Genomic DNA, 25,152 nt, shown 5'->3' on the forward strand with positions numbered 1-25,152 from the left:
GACTGTGAACTGTGACTGTGGTCGTCAGTAGTCGCCGTGTACCTTGTTACTAATTGAATTTTAATTCGGTATAACGTAAAACATGTTCAATAAATAGTTTGAATATTTCGAGGTGATGCATTTCCATTACCAGCTGGGTAACGAATCAAACCGGAGAAGTTCGTACGTGTCAAAGTGGCTTTCGACTATTTTTCTGATTCTTCAATACACCACCTTAAGATGGGGGAAATACAGATAACAAATGTCGTAAATGATATTTTGGTAAGTGGACTAACGAATCTAAAGTATCTATATCATTATATTATAGTAGTATCCACACCTCGGACGTATACTGATATTAATAAAATTAGTCGTATTCAAAACACAACAGTTGTAAATAGCTCGGGTTTTAAATACTATAATCTGAAGAATTCTTGATTTTGGCTTTCATTGTGTTGTGTTTGTTATACAATCTTCAAAAAAGTATGTTGAGTATAGAAAATCTTTAGATTTTAGCCCCCGAAAAAAATTATTGTTACTAAACATTAAGATAACCTAAAATTAAGTACAGTGCCACTCTATCAAGTCTGCTACGTCAGTGCTCCGAAACCTTTCTCACCCACGGCACACCAAAGGTTTTCTCAGAATTCTGCGGCACACTACACGTAAAACAATTTACAAACCGAAACATGGACCCCACATCCTGAAGGGGGACCCCCCTATCTATCGCTAAAGTTAAAGACAGTGTTTTTCAATTATTGGTGTTCGAGGTAAAATAAATGGTATTGATTGTATGTTTAGCGATTTTTTTGTATTTATTAATACATCCACTTGAATTATGGTTAGTCGTCGAGTTAAGGCGATACATCAGTGAAACGGCAAATATTTTTCAACTATAGGCGCGACGAAATTTTGGACTCGCTGCCATTCGGAGAGAGAACGTCGAGCTGGGAACAGTTTGTTTCGTGATGGCGACGGGGGTATTAATTCTTAAATCGTGTAAAGATGACTAAAAACGTTACGCATTTTAGATTTATGTGACAAATTATATTTCGTTTGGCATGCGTCATTTGCACCCGCGACCAGCAATCCGCGCATCGCCTAGCCACAATCGTTTTAGACCGTGCCTCAACTGAGCCTTAAGAATAATTATTTGTCGATATTGTGTCAATAATAATAATAAATTGTATGCTACAATCGCATGTTTTAAAATATTAATACTAGCATAGTAAAATAGTGCCGCAGTCGACTTTTTTTTACTATTAAAGCAAATTTGTAATTTGTGTTTTTTCATTTATCTGTTTGACCGGTGGTATTTACTGGTTCTCCGTCGTCTTTATCTGTCAGTCGCCATTTTGGAATTCAGCTATATTTTTGTCATCGACTTATAGTACGCGGTCCAAGACATTATAGTATTTCGGCAAAAATTATATTATGACGTGTTGAAAATGTAAGTTTTTTGTTTGTCACATAAACATAATGGAGAATTCGAGAAATTCTGATGCCCTGCTTTATTAAAACACCTCTTACGACCGAAAAATGCTAACACCGGCCGCCGTCATTAACTGTCACGTTAGTTTTTTAGAGTATACAACGCAAGACTACGTCCATAGACTAATATCGCACACTGAGATCTTATATTATTTATATTATATAGATTATACTTACTACGTCCCTCGCTTCACGTTATTACGATTTGCTGTGATTGAAGTACGGACATTTTACGGAACTTTAAACATCGACAATATGGACAACTTTTAAACAAAATGAAATAAGCAATGGGGAATATTCGCACAACCGGCGAATTCAATTAATTCCATTTTTCAAAATTATTTATTTAGGTATTTTTGATGTACTATACTTTTTTAATAGTACACAAACCAAAATGTACTATAATTATAGTTCGGTTGGCAACACTGCGCTCACTGACAGATGACAGCGAGCGGTGGCGGAGAACCAGTAAATAGACCCGGTTGACCTACCACGCCGCCCCCCCCCCCACTGAGCCTGCGCCTCCAGGCTAGAGCCCTGTCAGTATAATGGGGGTCATGCACCAAAATTACATTAACTTATGTTTTTTTATTTGATACATAATTAAATATACAAACAATGTACATATTTCCATATATTTGTATTTATTTATTTAGAAAAGAGTATTACGGCATTACAGCGATTGGCCAATGCGCCATAATACATAATAAATACAAAATTATAAAAATATCTTAATTACAAACAACAACTAATATAACAAGAAAGTAGAAAAAACAGCATGTGTTTATGTAAATATTAAAGAAACATGATAATATCGACCCTTAATCGGCAGAACAACGTAAGCGACACTTTTTGGTAAATTGCGTTTTAAATGGAGAACTGTTCAATATCACCTAGCGCATAAGTGACAAAAATATTAGAGCCCGATCTCAATCGCGTGACATTTTTTTAGGGTCTGTGCCTTTTAGCGTTTTAACTTGTATCGCATTATAAAGTAGAGCAAAACAACGTAACCGACGTTATTTGATAGTGTAAGCTACGGTACGGTTTATTCGGTGGTCCGTCTGGTAGTGAGTTGTGCGAAAACCGATTTGGGAGCAAAGCTCGCGCCGTCCAGTAAAACTGGCTGAGATAAAATAAACCTGGTAATAAAGTTTATTAAACAATAATTACCCGCCGTTCCATCTCACTACTGTCGGAATAATCTACGAAGAATAGTAGCTTCCTGTAGATTTTTGAAATGTTAAAAATGTATATAAAATTTGTACTGAAAATTTGGATTCTTTGAATGAATCCACTAATGTCGTGATTCGGAATGTTTTCAGAAACGTATTTAATAGACAGTAAGTTCAACTTGGGTTTTCATCTACCAAAAAAGATAATAGTGTTCTTTTTGCGAGAAAGTAACAAATATGTCTGGTGACGAGAGACTTCAGCTAATTGAAACGGATACTTACAAATGTCCCCTTACCGTAAAGGATAAATGCAAGGAGATGTTCTTTAATGATCTGGCCAAAAGTAAAAATCACAATGACATTTTGTGCGCAAGTTTTGACCTCGAGAAGGTGCTAAACACTCCCTAGTCGAAATACGCATACTATAATGAAAGTATCTACGAAAGTGGAACAAATAATGGATACTGCTTTTTATGGGGTGAAATTGATGGTAAACGTGGCAGTAATGAGATCTCAGCAATCATGCACAAACCTTTGGACAGGACTGACAAAGCGGGAAAAAATCAAGGAATTATTATACTGTGATTGGTCAGAATAAGAACCGGGCAACACTGGGTATGCTATCCTATTTTATGAAAAATTTAACTTTCATTGAATTGATAGAAATACATTTTCTATTACCAGTGGGTCTATTCTTCTATAAATATTTTTTTATTAATATATATAATATATATAATAAATATTATTATATAAATATTATTCGAGTCTATAAATATTATCAAACTTAGGGTAGGTTTGTATTATAGAATTAGCACTTATTGTAACAATTACAATACGTTGATTGTAATTGTTGCATTAAGTACTAACACTTTTATATAAACCTACCCTAAGTTTGATAATATCTATCACTTTAGCGGTCGATAAGTATAGAATAGACCCACTGGTCGTACTACGATGCCGGTCGATTCCATTCATGCGACAATTGAGTCATTTATATTCAGAGTAGTTTGGGCACTATCAGAATTACCCACCATCATTTCAAACGCTAAGTCATCATGTCATATGCAGAATTCCGTGACTGGAAATCTTTCGCTTCTACTTGCATTCCTTCAAAGTTCAAAATTAAATTTGGTGAATTACGAAAGGCGTAATTTAAAAAACTTACCAAATATTGTACCTACTCTGGTGACAGTAGGACTAAACTGTTAGACCTAGAAAATGTCATCAGATCCCGATCAAGTGCTGTGATGCTTTAAGCGCAGCCACCCTTGCTGTATAGTGCTAAATCACCAATATCGGAGATCGAGTATAACGATCTTAAAAGTCTCTGTGTTAAATGTAATATCCCTCAGATATGACGGATGAGTTTATGAAACTGCCACATGGATTATCAGTGGAAGATACATTACCGGAATCCGATCAGGAAGATGTGAATGAGGATAATACAGCGATTACTGCTTAAAAATGTGGGACAATATTTTTTTTGTAAAATTTAATAGTTGATTACAATTTTATTTTATCATAATTAGTAGGTCCCCATATTTAATTATGTACGAGTAGATACGTACCTATTTCATTTTGAAAAATAGCAATACCTGATAATATTAATAATATAAGTGAAACCTTAAAAATACCAATCATTTATTTTAATTTTACCTATATGTGATTAAGTATCTACAAGCAAAAATATTAATTTAAAAAGTCAAAGTATTTTTAATTTATTTAACAACGTCCCCTTTCGTAAAATAAATGGGTGCTTATGTTATTTATTTTAATACTTAATTAGTAATGCCCTGTGATGATAATTAGTATGAAATTTATAAATAAAAACGACTACGCCAAATAGCGTAAGCGACATGCCTGGAAAAAATATCGTGTCATAGACATAAGCAAAACAGCGTTACCGCCACTATCTCGAAAACTAAAAGCACTAATGCAATTGTTTTATAATTTCCGTATAGGCAGTAACCAATTATTATTAACCACATTAACAGAATTCATTTTTGGACCTAATTACGGAAATAATTAAAAAAAAACCTTCTCTAAAATTTATGAATTGTCGCTTACATTGTTCTGCCGATTAAGGGTCGATATATACAATTATAAATATAACCTATTTAACACGTCCACAAACATTATATAGTTAATAAAAAATAAATCAACTTTTATGGTGCCATCAAATAAGTTAATTGCACTATACACAGCATCATGAAACATAACATCTGCCCTGCGACAAGGTATCTTGAAGACCGTAGTGATATTGGTGGAAACATGAAAATGAATATTTGCCACTATATACGGATTGTAAATGAACCTACGAAGAAGTAAAAAGAAATGCTTTAAAAGAGCAGTCACTCTTCGGGTGGGCAGGGATTGTATTGATAGTAAATTCAGAAGAAAACGAGTCGGGAAATTCATTTTATTATCATTATCAAAAGGAAAAAACCCGTATGTTCTTAAGTAGAGAAATCTAAGAAATCTATTGTGGACTCAATCCAACTTAATTGTGTAGATGGACCTATTAGGGCTCCAAATAATGCTGGCATATTGAAGAATACTCAACACAAATGATACGTATAACGCACTAGGACGTTTTCGAATGATTTTGAAACCCTCATAACAAAACCAAGTATTTTGCTAGACCTAGTACTGATGTTAAGAATATGCTGATTGAAAGTAAACTTTGCATCATACAATACACCCAAATCTTTTATCTCCGTTATCCTACTCAATATTACAGGCGGACCTCGATTTTCGAATGTTTGACTTTCGCACAATTCGCTATTTCGCACATTTAAAAAAAATCGTTTTTCTAAAACGTCACGCTGTGGGGTAAAGATATCCCCCTCTCGCTCGCTCACAAGCAAGTGCATTTCTTGCATCATTTGCATCCTGCTCACACCCGTCACTGCTTGTGAGCTAGCTAAGATAGGTTTAGTGAGTGGGAAACGGAAAAAATGTAGTGTTGATACGAACAAACAGAAATCAAGGACTCATAAACTTCACACGATCAAGACAAAGATGGAAATTATTAGACGTTCTGATGGCGGTGAATCTTTTGCATCAATTGGACATTCGTATGATACAAACAGGTCTACGATATGTTGTGATAATTGTGGAAATATATCTTTAAAGATCGTTTCCAAAAGACACGGCATAGTTATGGATGAAATGGAAAAATCTTTGTCATCATGGATCGTTGACCAACATCAAAAAGATGTCCCTCTGTCGGAATAATCTACGAAGAATAGTAGCTTCCTGTAGATTTTTGAAATGTTAAAAATGTATATAAAATTTGTACTGAAAATTTGGATTCTTTGAATGAATCCACTAATGTCGTGATTCGGAATGTTTTCAGAAACGTATTTAATAGACAGTAAGTTCAACTTGGGTTTTCATCTACCAAAAAAGATAATAGTGTTCTTTTTGCGAGAAAGTAACAAATATGTCTGGTGACGAGAGACTTCAGCTAATTGAAACGGATACTTACAAATGTCCCCTTACCGTAAAGGATAAATGCAAGGAGATGTTCTTTAATGATCTGGCCAAAAGTAAAAATCACAATGACATTTTGTGCGCAAGTTTTGACCTCGAGAAGGTGCTAAACACTCCCTAGTCGAAATACGCATACTATAATGAAAGTATCTACGAAAGTGGAACAAATAATGGATACTGCTTTTTATGGGGTGAAATTGATGGTAAACGTGGCAGTAATGAGATCTCAGCAATCATGCACAAACCTTTGGACAGGACTGACAAAGCGGGAAAAAATCAAGGAATTATTATACTGTGATTGGTCAGAATAAGAACCGGGCAACACTGGGTATGCTATCCTATTTTATGAAAAATTTAACTTTCATTGAATTGATAGAAATACATTTTCTATTACCAGTGGGTCTATTCTTCTATAAATATTTTTTTATTAATATATATAATATATATAATAAATATTATTATATAAATATTATTCGAGTCTATAAATATTATCAAACTTAGGGTAGGTTTGTATTATAGAATTAGCACTTATTGTAACAATTACAATACGTTGATTGTAATTGTTGCATTAAGTACTAACACTTTTATATAAACCTACCCTAAGTTTGATAATATCTATCACTTTAGCGGTCGATAAGTATAGAATAGACCCACTGGTCGTACTACGATGCCGGTCGATTCCATTCATGCGACAATTGAGTCATTTATATTCAGAGTAGTTTGGGCACTATCAGAATTACCCACCATCATTTCAAACGCTAAGTCATCATGTCATATGCAGAATTCCGTGACTGGAAATCTTTCGCTTCTACTTGCATTCCTTCAAAGTTCAAAATTAAATTTGGTGAATTACGAAAGGCGTAATTTAAAAAACTTACCAAATATTGTACCTACTCTGGTGACAGTAGGACTAAACTGTTAGACCTAGAAAATGTCATCAGATCCCGATCAAGTGCTGTGATGCTTTAAGCGCAGCCACCCTTGCTGTATAGTGCTAAATCACCAATATCGGAGATCGAGTATAACGATCTTAAAAGTCTCTGTGTTAAATGTAATATCCCTCAGATATGACGGATGAGTTTATGAAACTGCCACATGGATTATCAGTGGAAGATACATTACCGGAATCCGATCAGGAAGATGTGAATGAGGATAATACAGCGATTACTGCTTAAAAATGTGGGACAATATTTTTTTTGTAAAATTTAATAGTTGATTACAATTTTATTTTATCATAATTAGTAGGTCCCCATATTTAATTATGTACGAGTAGATACGTACCTATTTCATTTTGAAAAATAGCAATACCTGATAATATTAATAATATAAGTGAAACCTTAAAAATACCAATCATTTATTTTAATTTTACCTATATGTGATTAAGTATCTACAAGCAAAAATATTAATTTAAAAAGTCAAAGTATTTTTAATTTATTTAACAACGTCCCCTTTCGTAAAATAAATGGGTGCTTATGTTATTTATTTTAATACTTAATTAGTAATGCCCTGTGATGATAATTAGTATGAAATTTATAAATAAAAACGACTACGCCAAATAGCGTAAGCGACATGCCTGGAAAAAATATCGTGTCATAGACATAAGCAAAACAGCGTTACCGCCACTATCTCGAAAACTAAAAGCACTAATGCAATTGTTTTATAATTTCCGTATAGGCAGTAACCAATTATTATTAACCACATTAACAGAATTCATTTTTGGACCTAATTACGGAAATAATTAAAAAAAAACCTTCTCTAAAATTTATGAATTGTCGCTTACATTGTTCTGCCGATTAAGGGTCGATATATACAATTATAAATATAACCTATTTAACACGTCCACAAACATTATATAGTTAATAAAAAATAAATCAACTTTTATGGTGCCATCAAATAAGTTAATTGCACTATACACAGCATCATGAAACATAACATCTGCCCTGCGACAAGGTATCTTGAAGACCGTAGTGATATTGGTGGAAACATGAAAATGAATATTTGCCACTATATACGGATTGTAAATGAACCTACGAAGAAGTAAAAAGAAATGCTTTAAAAGAGCAGTCACTCTTCGGGTGGGCAGGGATTGTATTGATAGTAAATTCAGAAGAAAACGAGTCGGGAAATTCATTTTATTATCATTATCAAAAGGAAAAAACCCGTATGTTCTTAAGTAGAGAAATCTAAGAAATCTATTGTGGACTCAATCCAACTTAATTGTGTAGATGGACCTATTAGGGCTCCAAATAATGCTGGCATATTGAAGAATACTCAACACAAATGATACGTATAACGCACTAGGACGTTTTCGAATGATTTTGAAACCCTCATAACAAAACCAAGTATTTTGCTAGACCTAGTACTGATGTTAAGAATATGCTGATTGAAAGTAAACTTTGCATCATACAATACACCCAAATCTTTTATCTCCGTTATCCTACTCAATATTACAGGCGGACCTCGATTTTCGAATGTTTGACTTTCGCACAATTCGCTATTTCGCACATTTAAAAAAAATCGTTTTTCTAAAACGTCACGCTGTGGGGTAAAGATATCCCCCTCTCGCTCGCTCACAAGCAAGTGCATTTCTTGCATCATTTGCATCCTGCTCACACCCGTCACTGCTTGTGAGCTAGCTAAGATAGGTTTAGTGAGTGGGAAACGGAAAAAATGTAGTGTTGATACGAACAAACAGAAATCAAGGACTCATAAACTTCACACGATCAAGACAAAGATGGAAATTATTAGACGTTCTGATGGCGGTGAATCTTTTGCATCAATTGGACATTCGTATGATACAAACAGGTCTACGATATGTTGTGATAATTGTGGAAATATATCTTTAAAGATCGTTTCCAAAAGACACGGCATAGTTATGGATGAAATGGAAAAATCTTTGTCATCATGGATCGTTGACCAACATCAAAAAGATGTCCCTCTGTCGGAATAATCTACGAAGAATAGTAGCTTCCTGTAGATTTTTGAAATGTTAAAAATGTATATAAAATTTGTACTGAAAATTTGGATTCTTTGAATGAATCCACTAATGTCGTGATTCGGAATGTTTTCAGAAACGTATTTAATAGACAGTAAGTTCAACTTGGGTTTTCATCTACCAAAAAAGATAATAGTGTTCTTTTTGCGAGAAAGTAACAAATATGTCTGGTGACGAGAGACTTCAGCTAATTGAAACGGATACTTACAAATGTCCCCTTACCGTAAAGGATAAATGCAAGGAGATGTTCTTTAATGATCTGGCCAAAAGTAAAAATCACAATGACATTTTGTGCGCAAGTTTTGACCTCGAGAAGGTGCTAAACACTCCCTAGTCGAAATACGCATACTATAATGAAAGTATCTACGAAAGTGGAACAAATAATGGATACTGCTTTTTATGGGGTGAAATTGATGGTAAACGTGGCAGTAATGAGATCTCAGCAATCATGCACAAACCTTTGGACAGGACTGACAAAGCGGGAAAAAATCAAGGAATTATTATACTGTGATTGGTCAGAATAAGAACCGGGCAACACTGGGTATGCTATCCTATTTTATGAAAAATTTAACTTTCATTGAATTGATAGAAATACATTTTCTATTACCAGTGGGTCTATTCTTCTATAAATATTTTTTTATTAATATATATAATATATATAATAAATATTATTATATAAATATTATTCGAGTCTATAAATATTATCAAACTTAGGGTAGGTTTGTATTATAGAATTAGCACTTATTGTAACAATTACAATACGTTGATTGTAATTGTTGCATTAAGTACTAACACTTTTATATAAACCTACCCTAAGTTTGATAATATCTATCACTTTAGCGGTCGATAAGTATAGAATAGACCCACTGGTCGTACTACGATGCCGGTCGATTCCATTCATGCGACAATTGAGTCATTTATATTCAGAGTAGTTTGGGCACTATCAGAATTACCCACCATCATTTCAAACGCTAAGTCATCATGTCATATGCAGAATTCCGTGACTGGAAATCTTTCGCTTCTACTTGCATTCCTTCAAAGTTCAAAATTAAATTTGGTGAATTACGAAAGGCGTAATTTAAAAAACTTACCAAATATTGTACCTACTCTGGTGACAGTAGGACTAAACTGTTAGACCTAGAAAATGTCATCAGATCCCGATCAAGTGCTGTGATGCTTTAAGCGCAGCCACCCTTGCTGTATAGTGCTAAATCACCAATATCGGAGATCGAGTATAACGATCTTAAAAGTCTCTGTGTTAAATGTAATATCCCTCAGATATGACGGATGAGTTTATGAAACTGCCACATGGATTATCAGTGGAAGATACATTACCGGAATCCGATCAGGAAGATGTGAATGAGGATAATACAGCGATTACTGCTTAAAAATGTGGGACAATATTTTTTTTGTAAAATTTAATAGTTGATTACAATTTTATTTTATCATAATTAGTAGGTCCCCATATTTAATTATGTACGAGTAGATACGTACCTATTTCATTTTGAAAAATAGCAATACCTGATAATATTAATAATATAAGTGAAACCTTAAAAATACCAATCATTTATTTTAATTTTACCTATATGTGATTAAGTATCTACAAGCAAAAATATTAATTTAAAAAGTCAAAGTATTTTTAATTTATTTAACAACGTCCCCTTTCGTAAAATAAATGGGTGCTTATGTTATTTATTTTAATACTTAATTAGTAATGCCCTGTGATGATAATTAGTATGAAATTTATAAATAAAAACGACTACGCCAAATAGCGTAAGCGACATGCCTGGAAAAAATATCGTGTCATAGACATAAGCAAAACAGCGTTACCGCCACTATCTCGAAAACTAAAAGCACTAATGCAATTGTTTTATAATTTCCGTATAGGCAGTAACCAATTATTATTAACCACATTAACAGAATTCATTTTTGGACCTAATTACGGAAATAATTAAAAAAAAACCTTCTCTAAAATTTATGAATTGTCGCTTACATTGTTCTGCCGATTAAGGGTCGATATATACAATTATAAATATAACCTATTTAACACGTCCACAAACATTATATAGTTAATAAAAAATAAATCAACTTTTATGGTGCCATCAAATAAGTTAATTGCACTATACACAGCATCATGAAACATAACATCTGCCCTGCGACAAGGTATCTTGAAGACCGTAGTGATATTGGTGGAAACATGAAAATGAATATTTGCCACTATATACGGATTGTAAATGAACCTACGAAGAAGTAAAAAGAAATGCTTTAAAAGAGCAGTCACTCTTCGGGTGGGCAGGGATTGTATTGATAGTAAATTCAGAAGAAAACGAGTCGGGAAATTCATTTTATTATCATTATCAAAAGGAAAAAACCCGTATGTTCTTAAGTAGAGAAATCTAAGAAATCTATTGTGGACTCAATCCAACTTAATTGTGTAGATGGACCTATTAGGGCTCCAAATAATGCTGGCATATTGAAGAATACTCAACACAAATGATACGTATAACGCACTAGGACGTTTTCGAATGATTTTGAAACCCTCATAACAAAACCAAGTATTTTGCTAGACCTAGTACTGATGTTAAGAATATGCTGATTGAAAGTAAACTTTGCATCATACAATACACCCAAATCTTTTATCTCCGTTATCCTACTCAATATTACAGGCGGACCTCGATTTTCGAATGTTTGACTTTCGCACAATTCGCTATTTCGCACATTTAAAAAAAATCGTTTTTCTAAAACGTCACGCTGTGGGGTAAAGATATCCCCCTCTCGCTCGCTCACAAGCAAGAGCATTTCTTGCATCATTTGCATCCTGCTCACACCCGTCACTGCTTGTGAGCTAGCTAAGATAGGTTTAGTGAGTGGGAAACGGAAAAACTGTAGTGTTGATACGAACAAACAGAAATCAAGGACTCATAAACTTCACATGATCAAGACAAAGATGGAAATTATTAGACGTTCTGATGGCGGTGAATCTTTTGCATCAATTGGACATTCGTATGATACAAACAGGTCTACGATATGTTGTGATAATTGTGGAAATATATCTTTAAAGATCGTTTCCAAAAGACACGGCATAGTTATGGATGAAATGGAAAAATCTTTGTCCAATCCATGGATCGTTGACCAACATCAAAAAGATGTCCCTCTAAGTATTTCAATTATTCAAGCGAAGGCTCTTAGTTTGCACAAAGATTGGGAGGCTAGATTAAAAGAAGATTCTAACATGATTTTTCAAGCAAGTAACGGTTGGTTTTACAATTTTAAAATGAGGTATTCTTTTCATAATATTAAATTCACTGGAGAATCGGCTGGTGCGGATAAAGATGCTGCAAAAGAATTTATTTCCTCATTATCCAAAATTATTGAAGATGGACAATATTCCTCTAGCTCAGTGGTCGGCAAACCGCGGCTCGCGAGCCACATGCAGCTCTTTGGCCCCTTGGGTGTGGCTCGGCCACAAATGACCACGTATAGGCTAAAACAGTGAAAGATAGAACAGTCAAAATGTCCGAATATAACCAACCAGCAAGTCGAAGATCTTAAATTGGTTTCAGCTTTATCAATAGCAGTTAACGAGTCTTGTGACATAAATGATACAGCACATGTTTCACGTTTTGTACGGTTTATTTCATCTACCTACAGGTCCTAAAGAAGAACTTGTAGGATTATTGCCTCTCAAATGTCAAGCACGTAGAGAGGATATTGCAAATGTTGTAATTGAGTGTATGGAAAAACATCATATTCTACTCGATATAATTGTGTCAATTTCAACAGACGCGGCGGGGCGGTATGACCGGCGTAAGAAAAGGGGTTGTTGCTATTTTGAAAGAAAAAAAATCACCAGATACTTGCTTACCATTGCATCATTCGTCAAGAAGAGCTTTGTGCACAGACATTTTCATAGTTATGGAATTGGTGATTAAGATTACCAACTCTATTATAGATAAAGCTTATTGATAAAGAATTATGGAGCTCTAAATTTGAACATCTCTGTGATTATATGGACATATTGAAGAAAAATAAATGTGAACATGTTTCACAACACAAGTTTAGTAGTCTGCTTTGAAAGAGCTGGAGAAGGAAGACATGATGATTTTTAATACCTGGAATAGTATTCCTGAATATTGTGATCAGTTGAAAAAACTAGCGTTTGCGTTCTTTCCCTTTCCGGTTCTACATATTCATGCGAACAATCTTTTTCAACCATAAACCTTATCAAGAGTAAATTGAGAAGTCGTCTTATTGATGAGAACCTGGAATCGTGCCTAAAATTAAAAACAACACCATACAAACTAATTTCTCGTTTATCGGTCTTCTGTCTATTGAACTCAGTGTACCTACACCATGGCCCCCACAGCCTGAAACGGACCCTCAGGCTAGGTTATTTGGCGGGCCCCCTACCTACCACTAAGATTAAAGGCAGTGTGAAACACTACATCAATGTTATTCAAATTGTGTTTTAGTTCAAATTAAGGGTACTTATACAGTGAATTATTGGCGATTTTTAATACATCTACTTTAATAATGGAGCTGTTGAGTATCGAAACATAATAATCAGAAAATATATTGCACAATTATATGATTGAAAATGTTCATGGCCATGAAGTATAATAGCACCGCATGCGACTTTTTTTATACTAAAGCTAATGTATGATGTGTGTTTATCTCATTTATCTGGTCAACCCGACATGCCGGGCCCCCCACAGCCCGGGCCCCCAGGCTAGAGCCCTGTCAGCCCTCCCCAGCCATGACCTACACCACTCCGGAATTCAGGTGGACACCGAGAATTTTCTGACAGCTCCATTAGGGATTGGGTTTCTAAAAAACCCTTCGGTTCTGATTCAGTCAGGTTTTTTAAGCGCACGATGACTGAGTGGCTGACACGTGGGCTTATAATGTCGTGGGGCCTGGTTCGAATCCTGGACCTGACAAATACATATATTGCTTTTCAGTGTTTGTTTGGAGTCAAGAGTATGGACCGAATAGGTTAACCGAGTGGCTAACATCTATCTATTTATCGTAAAAACAAAAAAATCTGTTAATAAAAACTCCACTCCAATCGGACATGGTCAAAAAAATATAATATCAAATGAAATCAGTTCAGAGTCCCTATCTTAGCGTATTGGTATCGTACTGGTGTGACCGTAGATAAATTGATGCCAATGTTAATTTATCAAGCAGAGCATTGAAAGAGAAAGATAAAGAATTGATTCCAGTCATTTGGTAATCAAATAAAAAAGCCTGGGTTACTGCGTTAATATTTAAAGATTGGTTCACTTTACATTTCGTGCCAGCAGTTAAGCAATATTGTAAAGTTAATAACTTACCATTTAAAATAAGAAAAAGAAGAATGGCAAACAGTTGACTCTTGATAACTTTTTAAGGGAAACACCCGCAAACCCCACTTAAACATGTCTCTTAAACGCCTCTTAAACATCTTATATTTACTTTATAAATAAATATTTTAAAATACACACAATTAAATTATCTTTTTTACTTCTTTCTACTTTCGAACATTTAACATTCGCACACACTTTCAGGAACCAATTATGTGCGAAAGTCGAGGTCCTCCTGTATACCAGACAATGTATATGGGATGATTATTAATATAATAACTAATTAATGTGATACCTGAGCTTGTTTCAATGAACGTAAAAGTTTTTTGTAAAGTATTTTGATATTTGAAAGAGCAACCCGAAGTTCTTGGTCAAGACCCTTCAAGCAAGACTGTTTATTATTTTTAATTATAACTTGAGTTGAAAAACTTTGCTCATCTAGATATGTCGTAGAAAATGGGAACAGAACTGCGATAGCCTTGTCGGAAATCCGAGGATGTTCTTTATTAACCGAAATCCAGAAAATACCAAATGGAACATCAGCAAGTTTTTCCCGCCGTTTCTCAATTCATCAAATTCCTCTCAAATTTATATGGAAAGTCCTTCTATAGAATTTCCGGCATTAGTTGCAGAAGGGTTTCGAATCCAGTCTTATTGATTGTATGAAAGTAATGATGAAATTTCGTTTGCACCAAAGTTAAATGATTTTGAGACGGCTCCAAAATTAATTATTGCTCGTTTTCAATGATGGTCTGTTGGGTCCTTTGATACATTTTTAGAGATCCTTGACTTAACTCCTTCTAATTTATCAGAGCACGTCAATATATTTTCATTCTGACCCTTGAATTGTTTTATTAAGTTCATGCAGGTGCTCAACTATATTACCAGCCATGTACGTAAATTTGGCTATTAAGTACTTAAGTATTGTATAATATACAAAATTATTTATGTTTTTTTTTTTGAAGCAATGCACCGCGGCATTGTCTCGCGGCGCACCGGTTGCGGAGCACTGTTCTAAGTCACCGCAGTCGTTTCTTGAACTAAAACCCTTCCCCGCATTTCTACTTTTCCCGTAGCCCATAATTCAGTGTGTGTTCAATATCGTGTAAAGTTTTATTAACATCAGAATGCCTAAAACTTTGTGGAATCAAATGAAGAGCATTATTTTATATATAAAAGTATTCTGTGGAGGAGAAACAGAACAACAAGCATTTAATTCCTCTCATTAGTGCCAGATATTATGAAAAATCAACCCAGAAGGAGCATGTGACGCAATAGTGTCAGCGCGCAAAAACCATGTAACATAACAGTGTCAGCGCATGCAGCGCTGTGACATAGTCTATTGGTACAAAAGTAATAATATCTCTGTCTATAGTTTCAACTCCAGTGATATGTATTTTGTAAAGAAGACTATTTTGATATAGTCACTGTTCTGGCAGAAGACACTAATTCGAAAAAATGACATATTGAGTTAGTTATACCAAAATGTTCCTTATTTCATACTTTACCGTCTGGAAACCTTAATAAATAAACAGCCTTTATTTTAAAGTCATCCTTTTTACGATAACTTAATAAACTCACATGATAGACCATTTCAAACATTTTAACAACTTCAAAGTCAAATTACTCAAAACTAGTATTCCCCAGTTAGTGTGTTCTGCCAGAACAGAGACAATATATTTGAGCAGTAGTGTTTCCCGTGTATTATTTTTCCACTTTAGTATGTCTTAGATGATAAACAGGGCCGGTATCTATTCTAGTATGATCACAATCCTCAGCCATGAGGGTGACAATGAGAAAGAGGAATAATAATTTTTGTATATATAAAGAGAATGTCGTCTTAGGTGATAAACAGGGCCGGTATCTATTCTAGTATGATCACAATCCTCAGCCATGAGGGTGACAATGAGAAAGAGGAATAATAATTTTTGTATATATAAAGAGAATGTCCTAAAAATATTTTTTCATTTTTATTTACAGAAGGTGGAAGCCATAGAGGAAGCGTTCAGCTGTTTCTTGGTGCACAAGCCGGAGAGTGAACATGAAAAGCTGACATGGTTCCAGGAGAAGGTGTCTTCAATCATGATCACTCTGAATCCGGAGTCACAAGAGAATTCTGTTAGAGTTTATCTTACCATGGCTGCCACAATGACAAATCACTGCAAAATGAAGATGTTGCTGACGATACTTGAAAATTTGGTCAACAGCAATGTACTACAAGCAAGGTTTAAGACATTTAAAAAATACATGCCATAGTCAATAGTGTATTGAAATTTAGTAGCACAAGAGTTACCTTGACACGGTAGTGGTGCACACATTTTTCGATCAAGGGCCACTTTATCTAGAGAAAATATCTGAAGTGCCACTCAAGGATGTAATGCCGGGTACTCATTAGCGTGCCGCAACTGTGACTGTTGCCGATACAGTAACCAGTATGGATGGCAAATAATTAGTTTGCGAGCCTAATAAATAATTATTTCCCACCTAGAGTTGGTTATAGTATCTGGAATAGTTACAGTTACGGCTCGCTAATGAGTACCGAGTTTTAGATTTTTTAAACTGTATAAGGAGACATGGTGGGGTAATCAGTACTTTGACATATTATTAGACAATATACTAATAAAAACAATGGATAATTGAATATGCAACATTTTATAATAATTTTATTATGGAATATTATATACTTAACACTTTCAGCCCCGGCAGGTTTTTATAAATCTAGCCCTATTCCTGGACAAATTTGAGTGAAATTGGTTTTTTATAGTAAATAATGTAATCTTAGTTTATTGGGTTATTTATGGAAATATTTAAATGAAACTTTCAAGAACGATAGAAAACAGTTTAATAATTTCGAATAGTGTGATATTTTTGCCAACAACCGACTTTGTGCAGAGGAACATCACACTCTTTACACGTGTACCGAGTCTCGCCTCTCTTCTTTATCTTGGCACATTCCTTACATACCCTTGACGGGTATGCCTTCTTCTGTGTTGCTGGAATTGTCTATAAGGCATGTCTAGATATATCTCCAGACAATCCGACAGGCGAATCCAGCATCACTTTACGCCTCGGAGCCGGAGAAGACAAGACAACATTACCAGAGGCCAGTAATAAAGTAACAAGAGATTTGGGCTTCGTTACACACTTATTTTTTCTAATTGAGGCCCAAATCTATCATGTCGCTGGAATAGATAGATGATATCATCCTCACTATGCGCTTATCTCTCCAAGAATATAAGATAATATCTCCTTTTATACAGATAACCGACTCGCCCTTCCGTTGAAACACTGAACTAAAGTTGAAGACCTCTATTTTTGCGAATAGTCCCATAGAATCTAATGTTTTTCACCAGCAACTCTTCAGCCAACCCGACACTATTGTAAACTGCCCAGGTGCTGGAGTATATTCTGCTGTTGACCACGATTCAGTCACACGAGCACTACGCCTTGCATGTCCTCCGCGCCTGCCTCTGGGACGACGTCGCCACTAGAACGACCTCACCTACTTCTTTTTCCACGCTGGTCACTCGCTTGACCTCCGGTTTCTGTCCGAGATGGACCAGGAAGTGGGTCCTCAGGAGTGTCGACTACTGAGTTCATACGAATGTGTAATCCAGCTCTGATTCATCTGTTCAAAAGGCCTCCATTTCCGCATGAAAACGGGCTGGAATCAAAACAATATTCCACTTTAGTAAACTGAATTTAATCCTCGGGGAACACGTGGCATTGTCAAAACGTTCGATTAACTTATATAAATTATATTTGGTGATTAAATTATTACCTTGTGATGTATCTATTAGTCGATTATCCGGATAATATTGGAGGCAAATCGTTGGTTTGTGACAGCTGTAAACAAAAACAAATTGTCACTAGTAAACAAATTTTGGATGTTGAAAAAATACGTGAGAAGAAGTAAATACTTGTTTATACATACATGATTGTATGAAATAGTTACAATAATTCAATATTCTTGGTTTATTAAATAATATATCAGCACATTATGAAGTGATTGGCATATAATGAGAACTTTCAAACATTGCATTCGGATATTTTGACAGTTATCTGATGTCCATGGAGAAAGACGTAAAATGAATTTAAATTACCAGAAACTATCAATAAACATAAAATATCGTAGATAAATTATATTTGGTGAATATATTCTTACCTATTGACATATATATTAGTCGATTATCAGATATCGGAAGCAAATCAATCGGTTTGGAATAGCTGTAAACAACAAAGAATTCGCTATTAGTCAACAAATTTTGAATGTTCGAAAAACACGTGGAATTAACTAAATACTCATTCAAACACATATACTTTTATGGAATATTCATAATAATTCAATATTCTAGGTTTATAAAGTAATATATCGGCACATTATCAAGTAATTGGCAAATAATGAGGACTTTCAAACTTTGCATTCGGAAATTTTTGACAGTAATCTGACATACACGAGAAACACATAAAATTAATTTATATTACCAGAAACCATCAATAAACATATAAAATATCATATATATATTATTTCTCTTACCTTATTGAATCCCTTTTTTGCTTATTATTGTAATTTTCGTCCTCAAAATCAGTATACAACTCCGTAAAGTCACACGAGAGAATGATCAAATATGGCATCTCACAAAAATAAAATTGTGACTTGTTTAATAATAACACAGAAGGTAAAACAGATATCGATGTTTTATCTATAACAGTCGGTACTGAATTTTATAATCTAATGCCTAGTCCACACCAGAAACTTTTGTCGCCAACCTCATAAAATTTAACGACTATGTCTCGGAATAGGGTAATAAAATCGAAGGTGTTGCTACTTGTTGACTTTGCTCATTTGTCCACACAGAGAGCTAACGTGTCGCGGCAACGTCATTTTTTCTTGTAAGCCACGGAACGTTCGCCTGATTATTATTATTTATTCGTATTTGTCGCGAGTCAGGACACGCTATACCTACCTATCAAAAGGCGCTCGATATTTGCGACTGGAACTCATGCACTCTTTAATGTAGGTACCTATTACAGTGGAAAATATTATAGGTACTTATTTATATATTAGTAGATGTAGGTAAGTAGGTACCTACTTCAATTTGGTCGATATCAAACTTCGAGAAAAAGACACCAAAATTATTATTTTACTTTACTATAAATTCTTAATAAAAAGATAACGATTTCTCCGACGGGGTGTCTTACTTTTTTCAATATTATTTTTTCTATTGGTTATTTATACTTACAGTTTTTCTTAAACGTTTTCAAAATTACGTATGTTCACACTTATTTTTGTTTCATGTTATTTTCGAGACTTTTTATATCAAGCTGATAAAAATGTCATGTCTAGTCTTTGAATGTACGTGATGCAATATAGAAAAAATGCTTTCACACAAGTACGTGGAAAAAATGGTCAATAACGAGATTTCTAGTTTTTGAACAAATATAAAAATATCAGGCATGCTTTTCCATGTGTGACTTATTACTGCGTCGCATATTATTTATGATTATAGTAAAATACTATTATTTTGATTCTGTAAACAATGTAACAAAATATGTAATAAATAAGTAATCAAAATAATTGCTATGCTCCCATTGATGGGCAATGGCTACCTACACGGAGGAATAAAGAGTAAAAAACACATAGTCGATATCACTAAATTCCAGTACCTACCTACGTAGCACTTCGTATTAAAATCAACTGGTGTGTGAATTTTATTAACAATACTTTTATTATTAATGAACCATTAAGTGTGTTGCTCGCTCTTTGACAAAATACCGACGCTCCTTGAAACAAGCGTTGACAATTCTCGACATCAACATGTAAGTGAAATACGATTCCTAACACGATAAAAGTAATTAAAACTTGGGAACTCGAGCGATTATTTTTATGATGAGTGACCTCATTTTGAGATGTCGCCACTTGTTTATTTCAGTGAGGACGTTGTTGTCAACTCCAACATTTGTCAACTTAGTTCAACAAACGATTAATGTAATTTATGGTCTAATAAAATATGATAATTATCGTTAAATTTTATGAGGTTGAGAACAAAAGTTTCTGGTCAGGACGAGCCTTATCAGGGCTTGTCAAATGTTTTCGTTGAAAATACATAGATGTCACTGTAAATATATTTATTTAAAAACGCGCACCAAAACAAGAATTCTTGTGCTCGGTACTCAACGTAATTATTGATATCACGAGAATTCTCATTTGCGGTACCGAGCGTGTTAATATTTTGTAGATACAAAACACGACTCATTTTAATGAGGTTTTGTTGAATTAAATTATTTCAATTAAAAAATTATGATAAGAAAAATCACAGAAACATTATTCCGTTGTATTCTATGTCGAAATTAGAACCAAATGGCAATTTGTTTCAGCCGATAAACTCTAATGTAATAAATATAGGCAAAATAAAATTGGACGTTGCGCTACTTGTACTTCACTTTTTAATTTTTTCTGCATAAGGCACATATTTCCGTAGCACTGTCATGAATTTACCGGATGCTACAGCATGAGAGACACCATTTTTAATATTGAACGTTCCTTTATTGGTTGACATAAGCATGCGCGAAATCAACCAAGCTTTAAATACTATGAAACACGGATGTGGCGCTTTTTGTAATAAATCGAGACTTAAAATATTTTTTTCGTAGGGTTTTGTCGCTTTATGGAATTTTTCGATCAATACATATTGTGTAAAATTACACAAAGAATACGTGTGTATTTTTTTCTCGATTTTGACCAAATGTGGACTTATCGCTTTTTGGAATTAGACGCCTCAAATAGCATGTGTCGCTTATTGGAATACAAAAATGTCCCAGAAATACATTGAAAACTGAAGAGTAATATGCACAATATTTTTGTTTTTATGGACCATAATAATTTATGAATAGTAGGAACTTCCATTGTGCCCTTGTTAAAAGTCTGAAAATACCCCGAGGGCCATTTGTGACACCTTTGGCCATCTCTCATCTCATGCGTATCACTGGATTATAAGATCAAAATTGATCGATTATGGTTAGATTGCATGAACTGTCTCGTTGGCACAAGACACAACGTGTATAATCATTAACTTTCTATCGACCACGGCTTTTCCGTCTGCAACCGATACACGAACACTAGACACCTCGGGACTATATAAATATTTATACTCTTGAGGTTAAATTATATGAATACGTGTATTAAATAAGGCTCTAAGTACCAAAAAGTAGTATTGCCTGTAGTTACAAAATACTGAGTCATTGCATTAAAATTTCATGAAGCAGACCTTTTGAAAAATGTAGTTTTACAGTGTGAAGCAATCACGGCAGCTTCTATAATTTTAGGTATTAAGATCTCGCAAGTGTCAACACACCATCGTCAGCTATTTTATGTTGAATGCCGTTGACCACTGCAGTGCTACTTACATCATTATAAATAAAACACGCCAACGAACATACAACGTCGACAGGTTTAATTATTTTGCTGTATTTTTTTGACTTGCTTGAGGCACTTAGACTATAGTTGAAGTTATTGGCGTTGGTATGTAGAACATTTTTCTATAAAAATGTCAGTTTTTATTATTTTGGTACTTAGCGCCTTAATTAATACACGTATTATGTTATAAGTTTGTTGATTTTTTAAACCCACCACGCTTTGCCTTTTTGTCAATACACTTTGTCTAAAGAGGGTCCTGTTCCAAAGCTTGTCAAGTTGATGTTATTTTGTTATGATCCACATTTTAATGTGTTTTTTTCAGAATGATCTGTGATTGTATATTGTCGTGTGAAAAGTTGACTCATGAGAATTTAGAATTCTGGATTGAATGTTTCAATCTGATACGCCATATCATCGGCGGAGTTGACTATAAAGGCGTTCGAGAAATAATGAAGGTACTTTTTGAAATCCCATTGTATTACATTATGTCGTAAGTTTCAAAAAATAATTATTATTAATTAATTAGATATTGTTAAATAAAATTTAATGAGTCGTATTTTGGAGTGATATAAGATAAATAATGTGTTATTGTATGTTACACCGAATGTATGAAATTGCGTATTACATAAAATCGGCAAAATTTTGCCTAATCTAACTTGCCTTATTCATGAATTCAGCAGGGTATGGAATTCTTAAACTGTCAATATGACAGTAGAAAAAGTAAATTTAATACGGATGGTTTTATTAGTTATAAAAATTGAACATAATATTATTATGATTAGGTTAGGTTAGGTTTTGTAATTCTGAATTCAACTGAATGTCCATTTTGAGGTTAGCTAACAACTGTCAACAAATTATCAAATCATACTATCACAAACAAACAATCGACCATTGCCTGATACCCAAGCACGAATCAAATCGCGAAAATACATTTTAATAAAATTCTTCCGTTATCATATTATAGTTCTAGATTTTTTTTGGGCATAGTAAATGGATATGAACATCATTGTAGTTATTGATTGGTATATTTTTATATAATCAATGACATTTGACACAATATTTGGTTAGTTTGATTAGTTGCGAAAAACACCACCTATCTAATAATCTAAGCCACTATCTAATTTGTCTTGATTTTTGTCATTTTGTCTGAATTTGTCTGAACTAGGCAGAAAAATTATCGCCGAATTCACTCACTCAACAGATATTTTGCCTAATTCATGAATAAGGCAACGGGCTTGCATTTTTCATGAAATAGGCAAAATTTTGCCGATTTCATGTAATACGTAATTTCACACATTCAGCATAACATGTACACCAATACCTTGCTTTATGGCTGTAAATCGGAACGCCATATAACGAATTTTTAAAAAAATATATTAGTTAGCTGAAATTGCATTTAATTTATTTTAAAATCATATTCAGTAGAACCTTGATAACGGACTAATGCTGTGTCCATTAAAGCCGAAAGTCCGTTATATGAAAACGCAAACAAAATCCTTTACACAAATTAAACTGCTGTGCAGCTGTGTGAATTAGCGACCAGCATTGCAAATGTTAATGCTGTGTTCAGTCTACGAGCAGGACGACATTATGACTCAAATTCGGTGTGAGAGGTATGGACGTGATTATCATGCGCAGAACATTGTTTAGAAGCGGTGACATTTTATAAACATGTATAACATTATTAATTTTTCATAATGTACACTATTTATAATTTATATTAATTTCATAAGTTATATTAATTAACAATGTCAATTAATTTTTAATAATTTTCACATATGACTGGATATTTTCTCTGTTATATCCGAAGTCAGTTATATCGAGTTGTTATGTTGAGCGGCCGTATAAGAAGATTTAGTGTTTTGCGGAAGAATATAATGAATAATGAAATTGTGATACATTTTTGAATCTATTGTATTGTTTTTTTGATATTTCATTAACTGATTTGTTTACAGGGATGTAGAGAGAAGGCACAAACTCTTCCAATTCGCCTAAATACAAGTAACCTCCCTCAATTAAAAGCTCTTCAAAGTGTCATTGAATACATATTTGATCGCAATGCGTCACTTCTACCTGGCTATTTTATTGTTACTGAGATACAGAAAGCCTATCCTGACAGCACAAACTGGCCACACTGGGTAATTGAAAATAACTTTGATATTTATTTTTTGAAAAAAATCTGTTATCAAAGGTAACAAAGATAATTTTTTTCACCAATAATTGGATAATATCCTAAAGACAGAATAAAGTGCTGAAAATAATAAAATTAAATGTTTGTTGTTTCTTTAATGATATTAAGTTTTTAACGCATACACCGCACCTAGCATGTATTAATTAACGTTATAATTAAATAGGGTAATTAACTGGTTGGTACAGTGAACGAGTTAACTAATATTTATTCACTTTTTCAGCAACTCGCAAAATTGCTTTCCAGCTTTGTTGAGAGTTTCAGATCATGTGCACAAATGGTTTCAATCATTGGCCATTCTCATATGTTGCCAGTCGTGGAACACTCCGGTTATGCTGATCATCTGATAAATCCTTGGAGGCTAGACCCACTTACACTCAAGTTTTCTCTTAAAGGAAATTTGCCTTATGATGAAGAGCTCTTGAAACCACAAACAGGCTTACTGCGACATGTTTTAGAGCAACCTTACTCCAAAGACATGGTCTGCTCCATGCTCGGGCTACAGAAACAACACAAGCAGAGATGTGTGGCTTTAGAAGAACAACTGGTGGAACTTGTGATATTAGCTATGGAACGATACGAACAAGATACGGAAGTGGATGAAGTATCATCAACTCACTGGCTTTGGTTGCATCTCTCATCACAATTGATTTATTTTGTACTGTTTCAATTTGCATCGTTTCAAAATATCGTCATGGCTCTGCATGATAAGCTAGCTGGCAGGGATCTGCGCAAAGGCCGTGACCACCTCATGTGGGTGCTACTTCAGTTCATATCGGGCAGCATTCAGAGGAATCCCCTGTCAAACTTCTTGCCTGTTTTAAAGCTTTATGATTTGCTCTATTCTGAGAAAGAGCCGCTCGCTGTACCTGATTTTAGCCGTGCACATTGCACTCACCAGATGGCGATAACTTGTATTTGGATGCACCTTCTGAAGAAAGCTCAATCTGAGCATATTAATATGCACCGGCCTATTCCACACACTTTGAAGTTGCATTATGAGTAAGAACCACATAAAATATTTTTTTATCTTTTTGATAACGTTATATATATTATGAGGTGTCTCT

At 34.2% G+C, this 25,152-nt stretch overlaps 1 protein-coding gene across 1 annotated transcript in view; it reads left to right on the top strand.

Moving 5' to 3' along the window:
* The window catches only part of MED23 (mediator complex subunit 23), a 44,785-nt gene continuing 19,633 nt past the window's right edge, over positions 1-25,152 (top strand). The window contains exons 1-5 of the mRNA XM_085942088.1: positions 1-261; positions 16,461-16,705; positions 22,220-22,352; positions 23,853-24,035; positions 24,309-25,087. Coding sequence (XP_085798214.1) covers positions 220-261; positions 16,461-16,705; positions 22,220-22,352; positions 23,853-24,035; positions 24,309-25,087 — 1,382 coding nt within the window. The 5' untranslated portion in view covers positions 1-219. The remainder of the gene's footprint in view (positions 262-16,460; positions 16,706-22,219; positions 22,353-23,852; positions 24,036-24,308; positions 25,088-25,152) is intronic.

Source organism: Rhyacophila brunnea, unplaced genomic scaffold (genome assembly GCF_057557595.1).
Source record: "Rhyacophila brunnea isolate RB1 unplaced genomic scaffold, BYU_Rbru_1.0 scaffold_1, whole genome shotgun sequence".
NCBI lineage: Eukaryota > Metazoa > Arthropoda > Insecta > Trichoptera > Rhyacophilidae > Rhyacophila > Rhyacophila brunnea.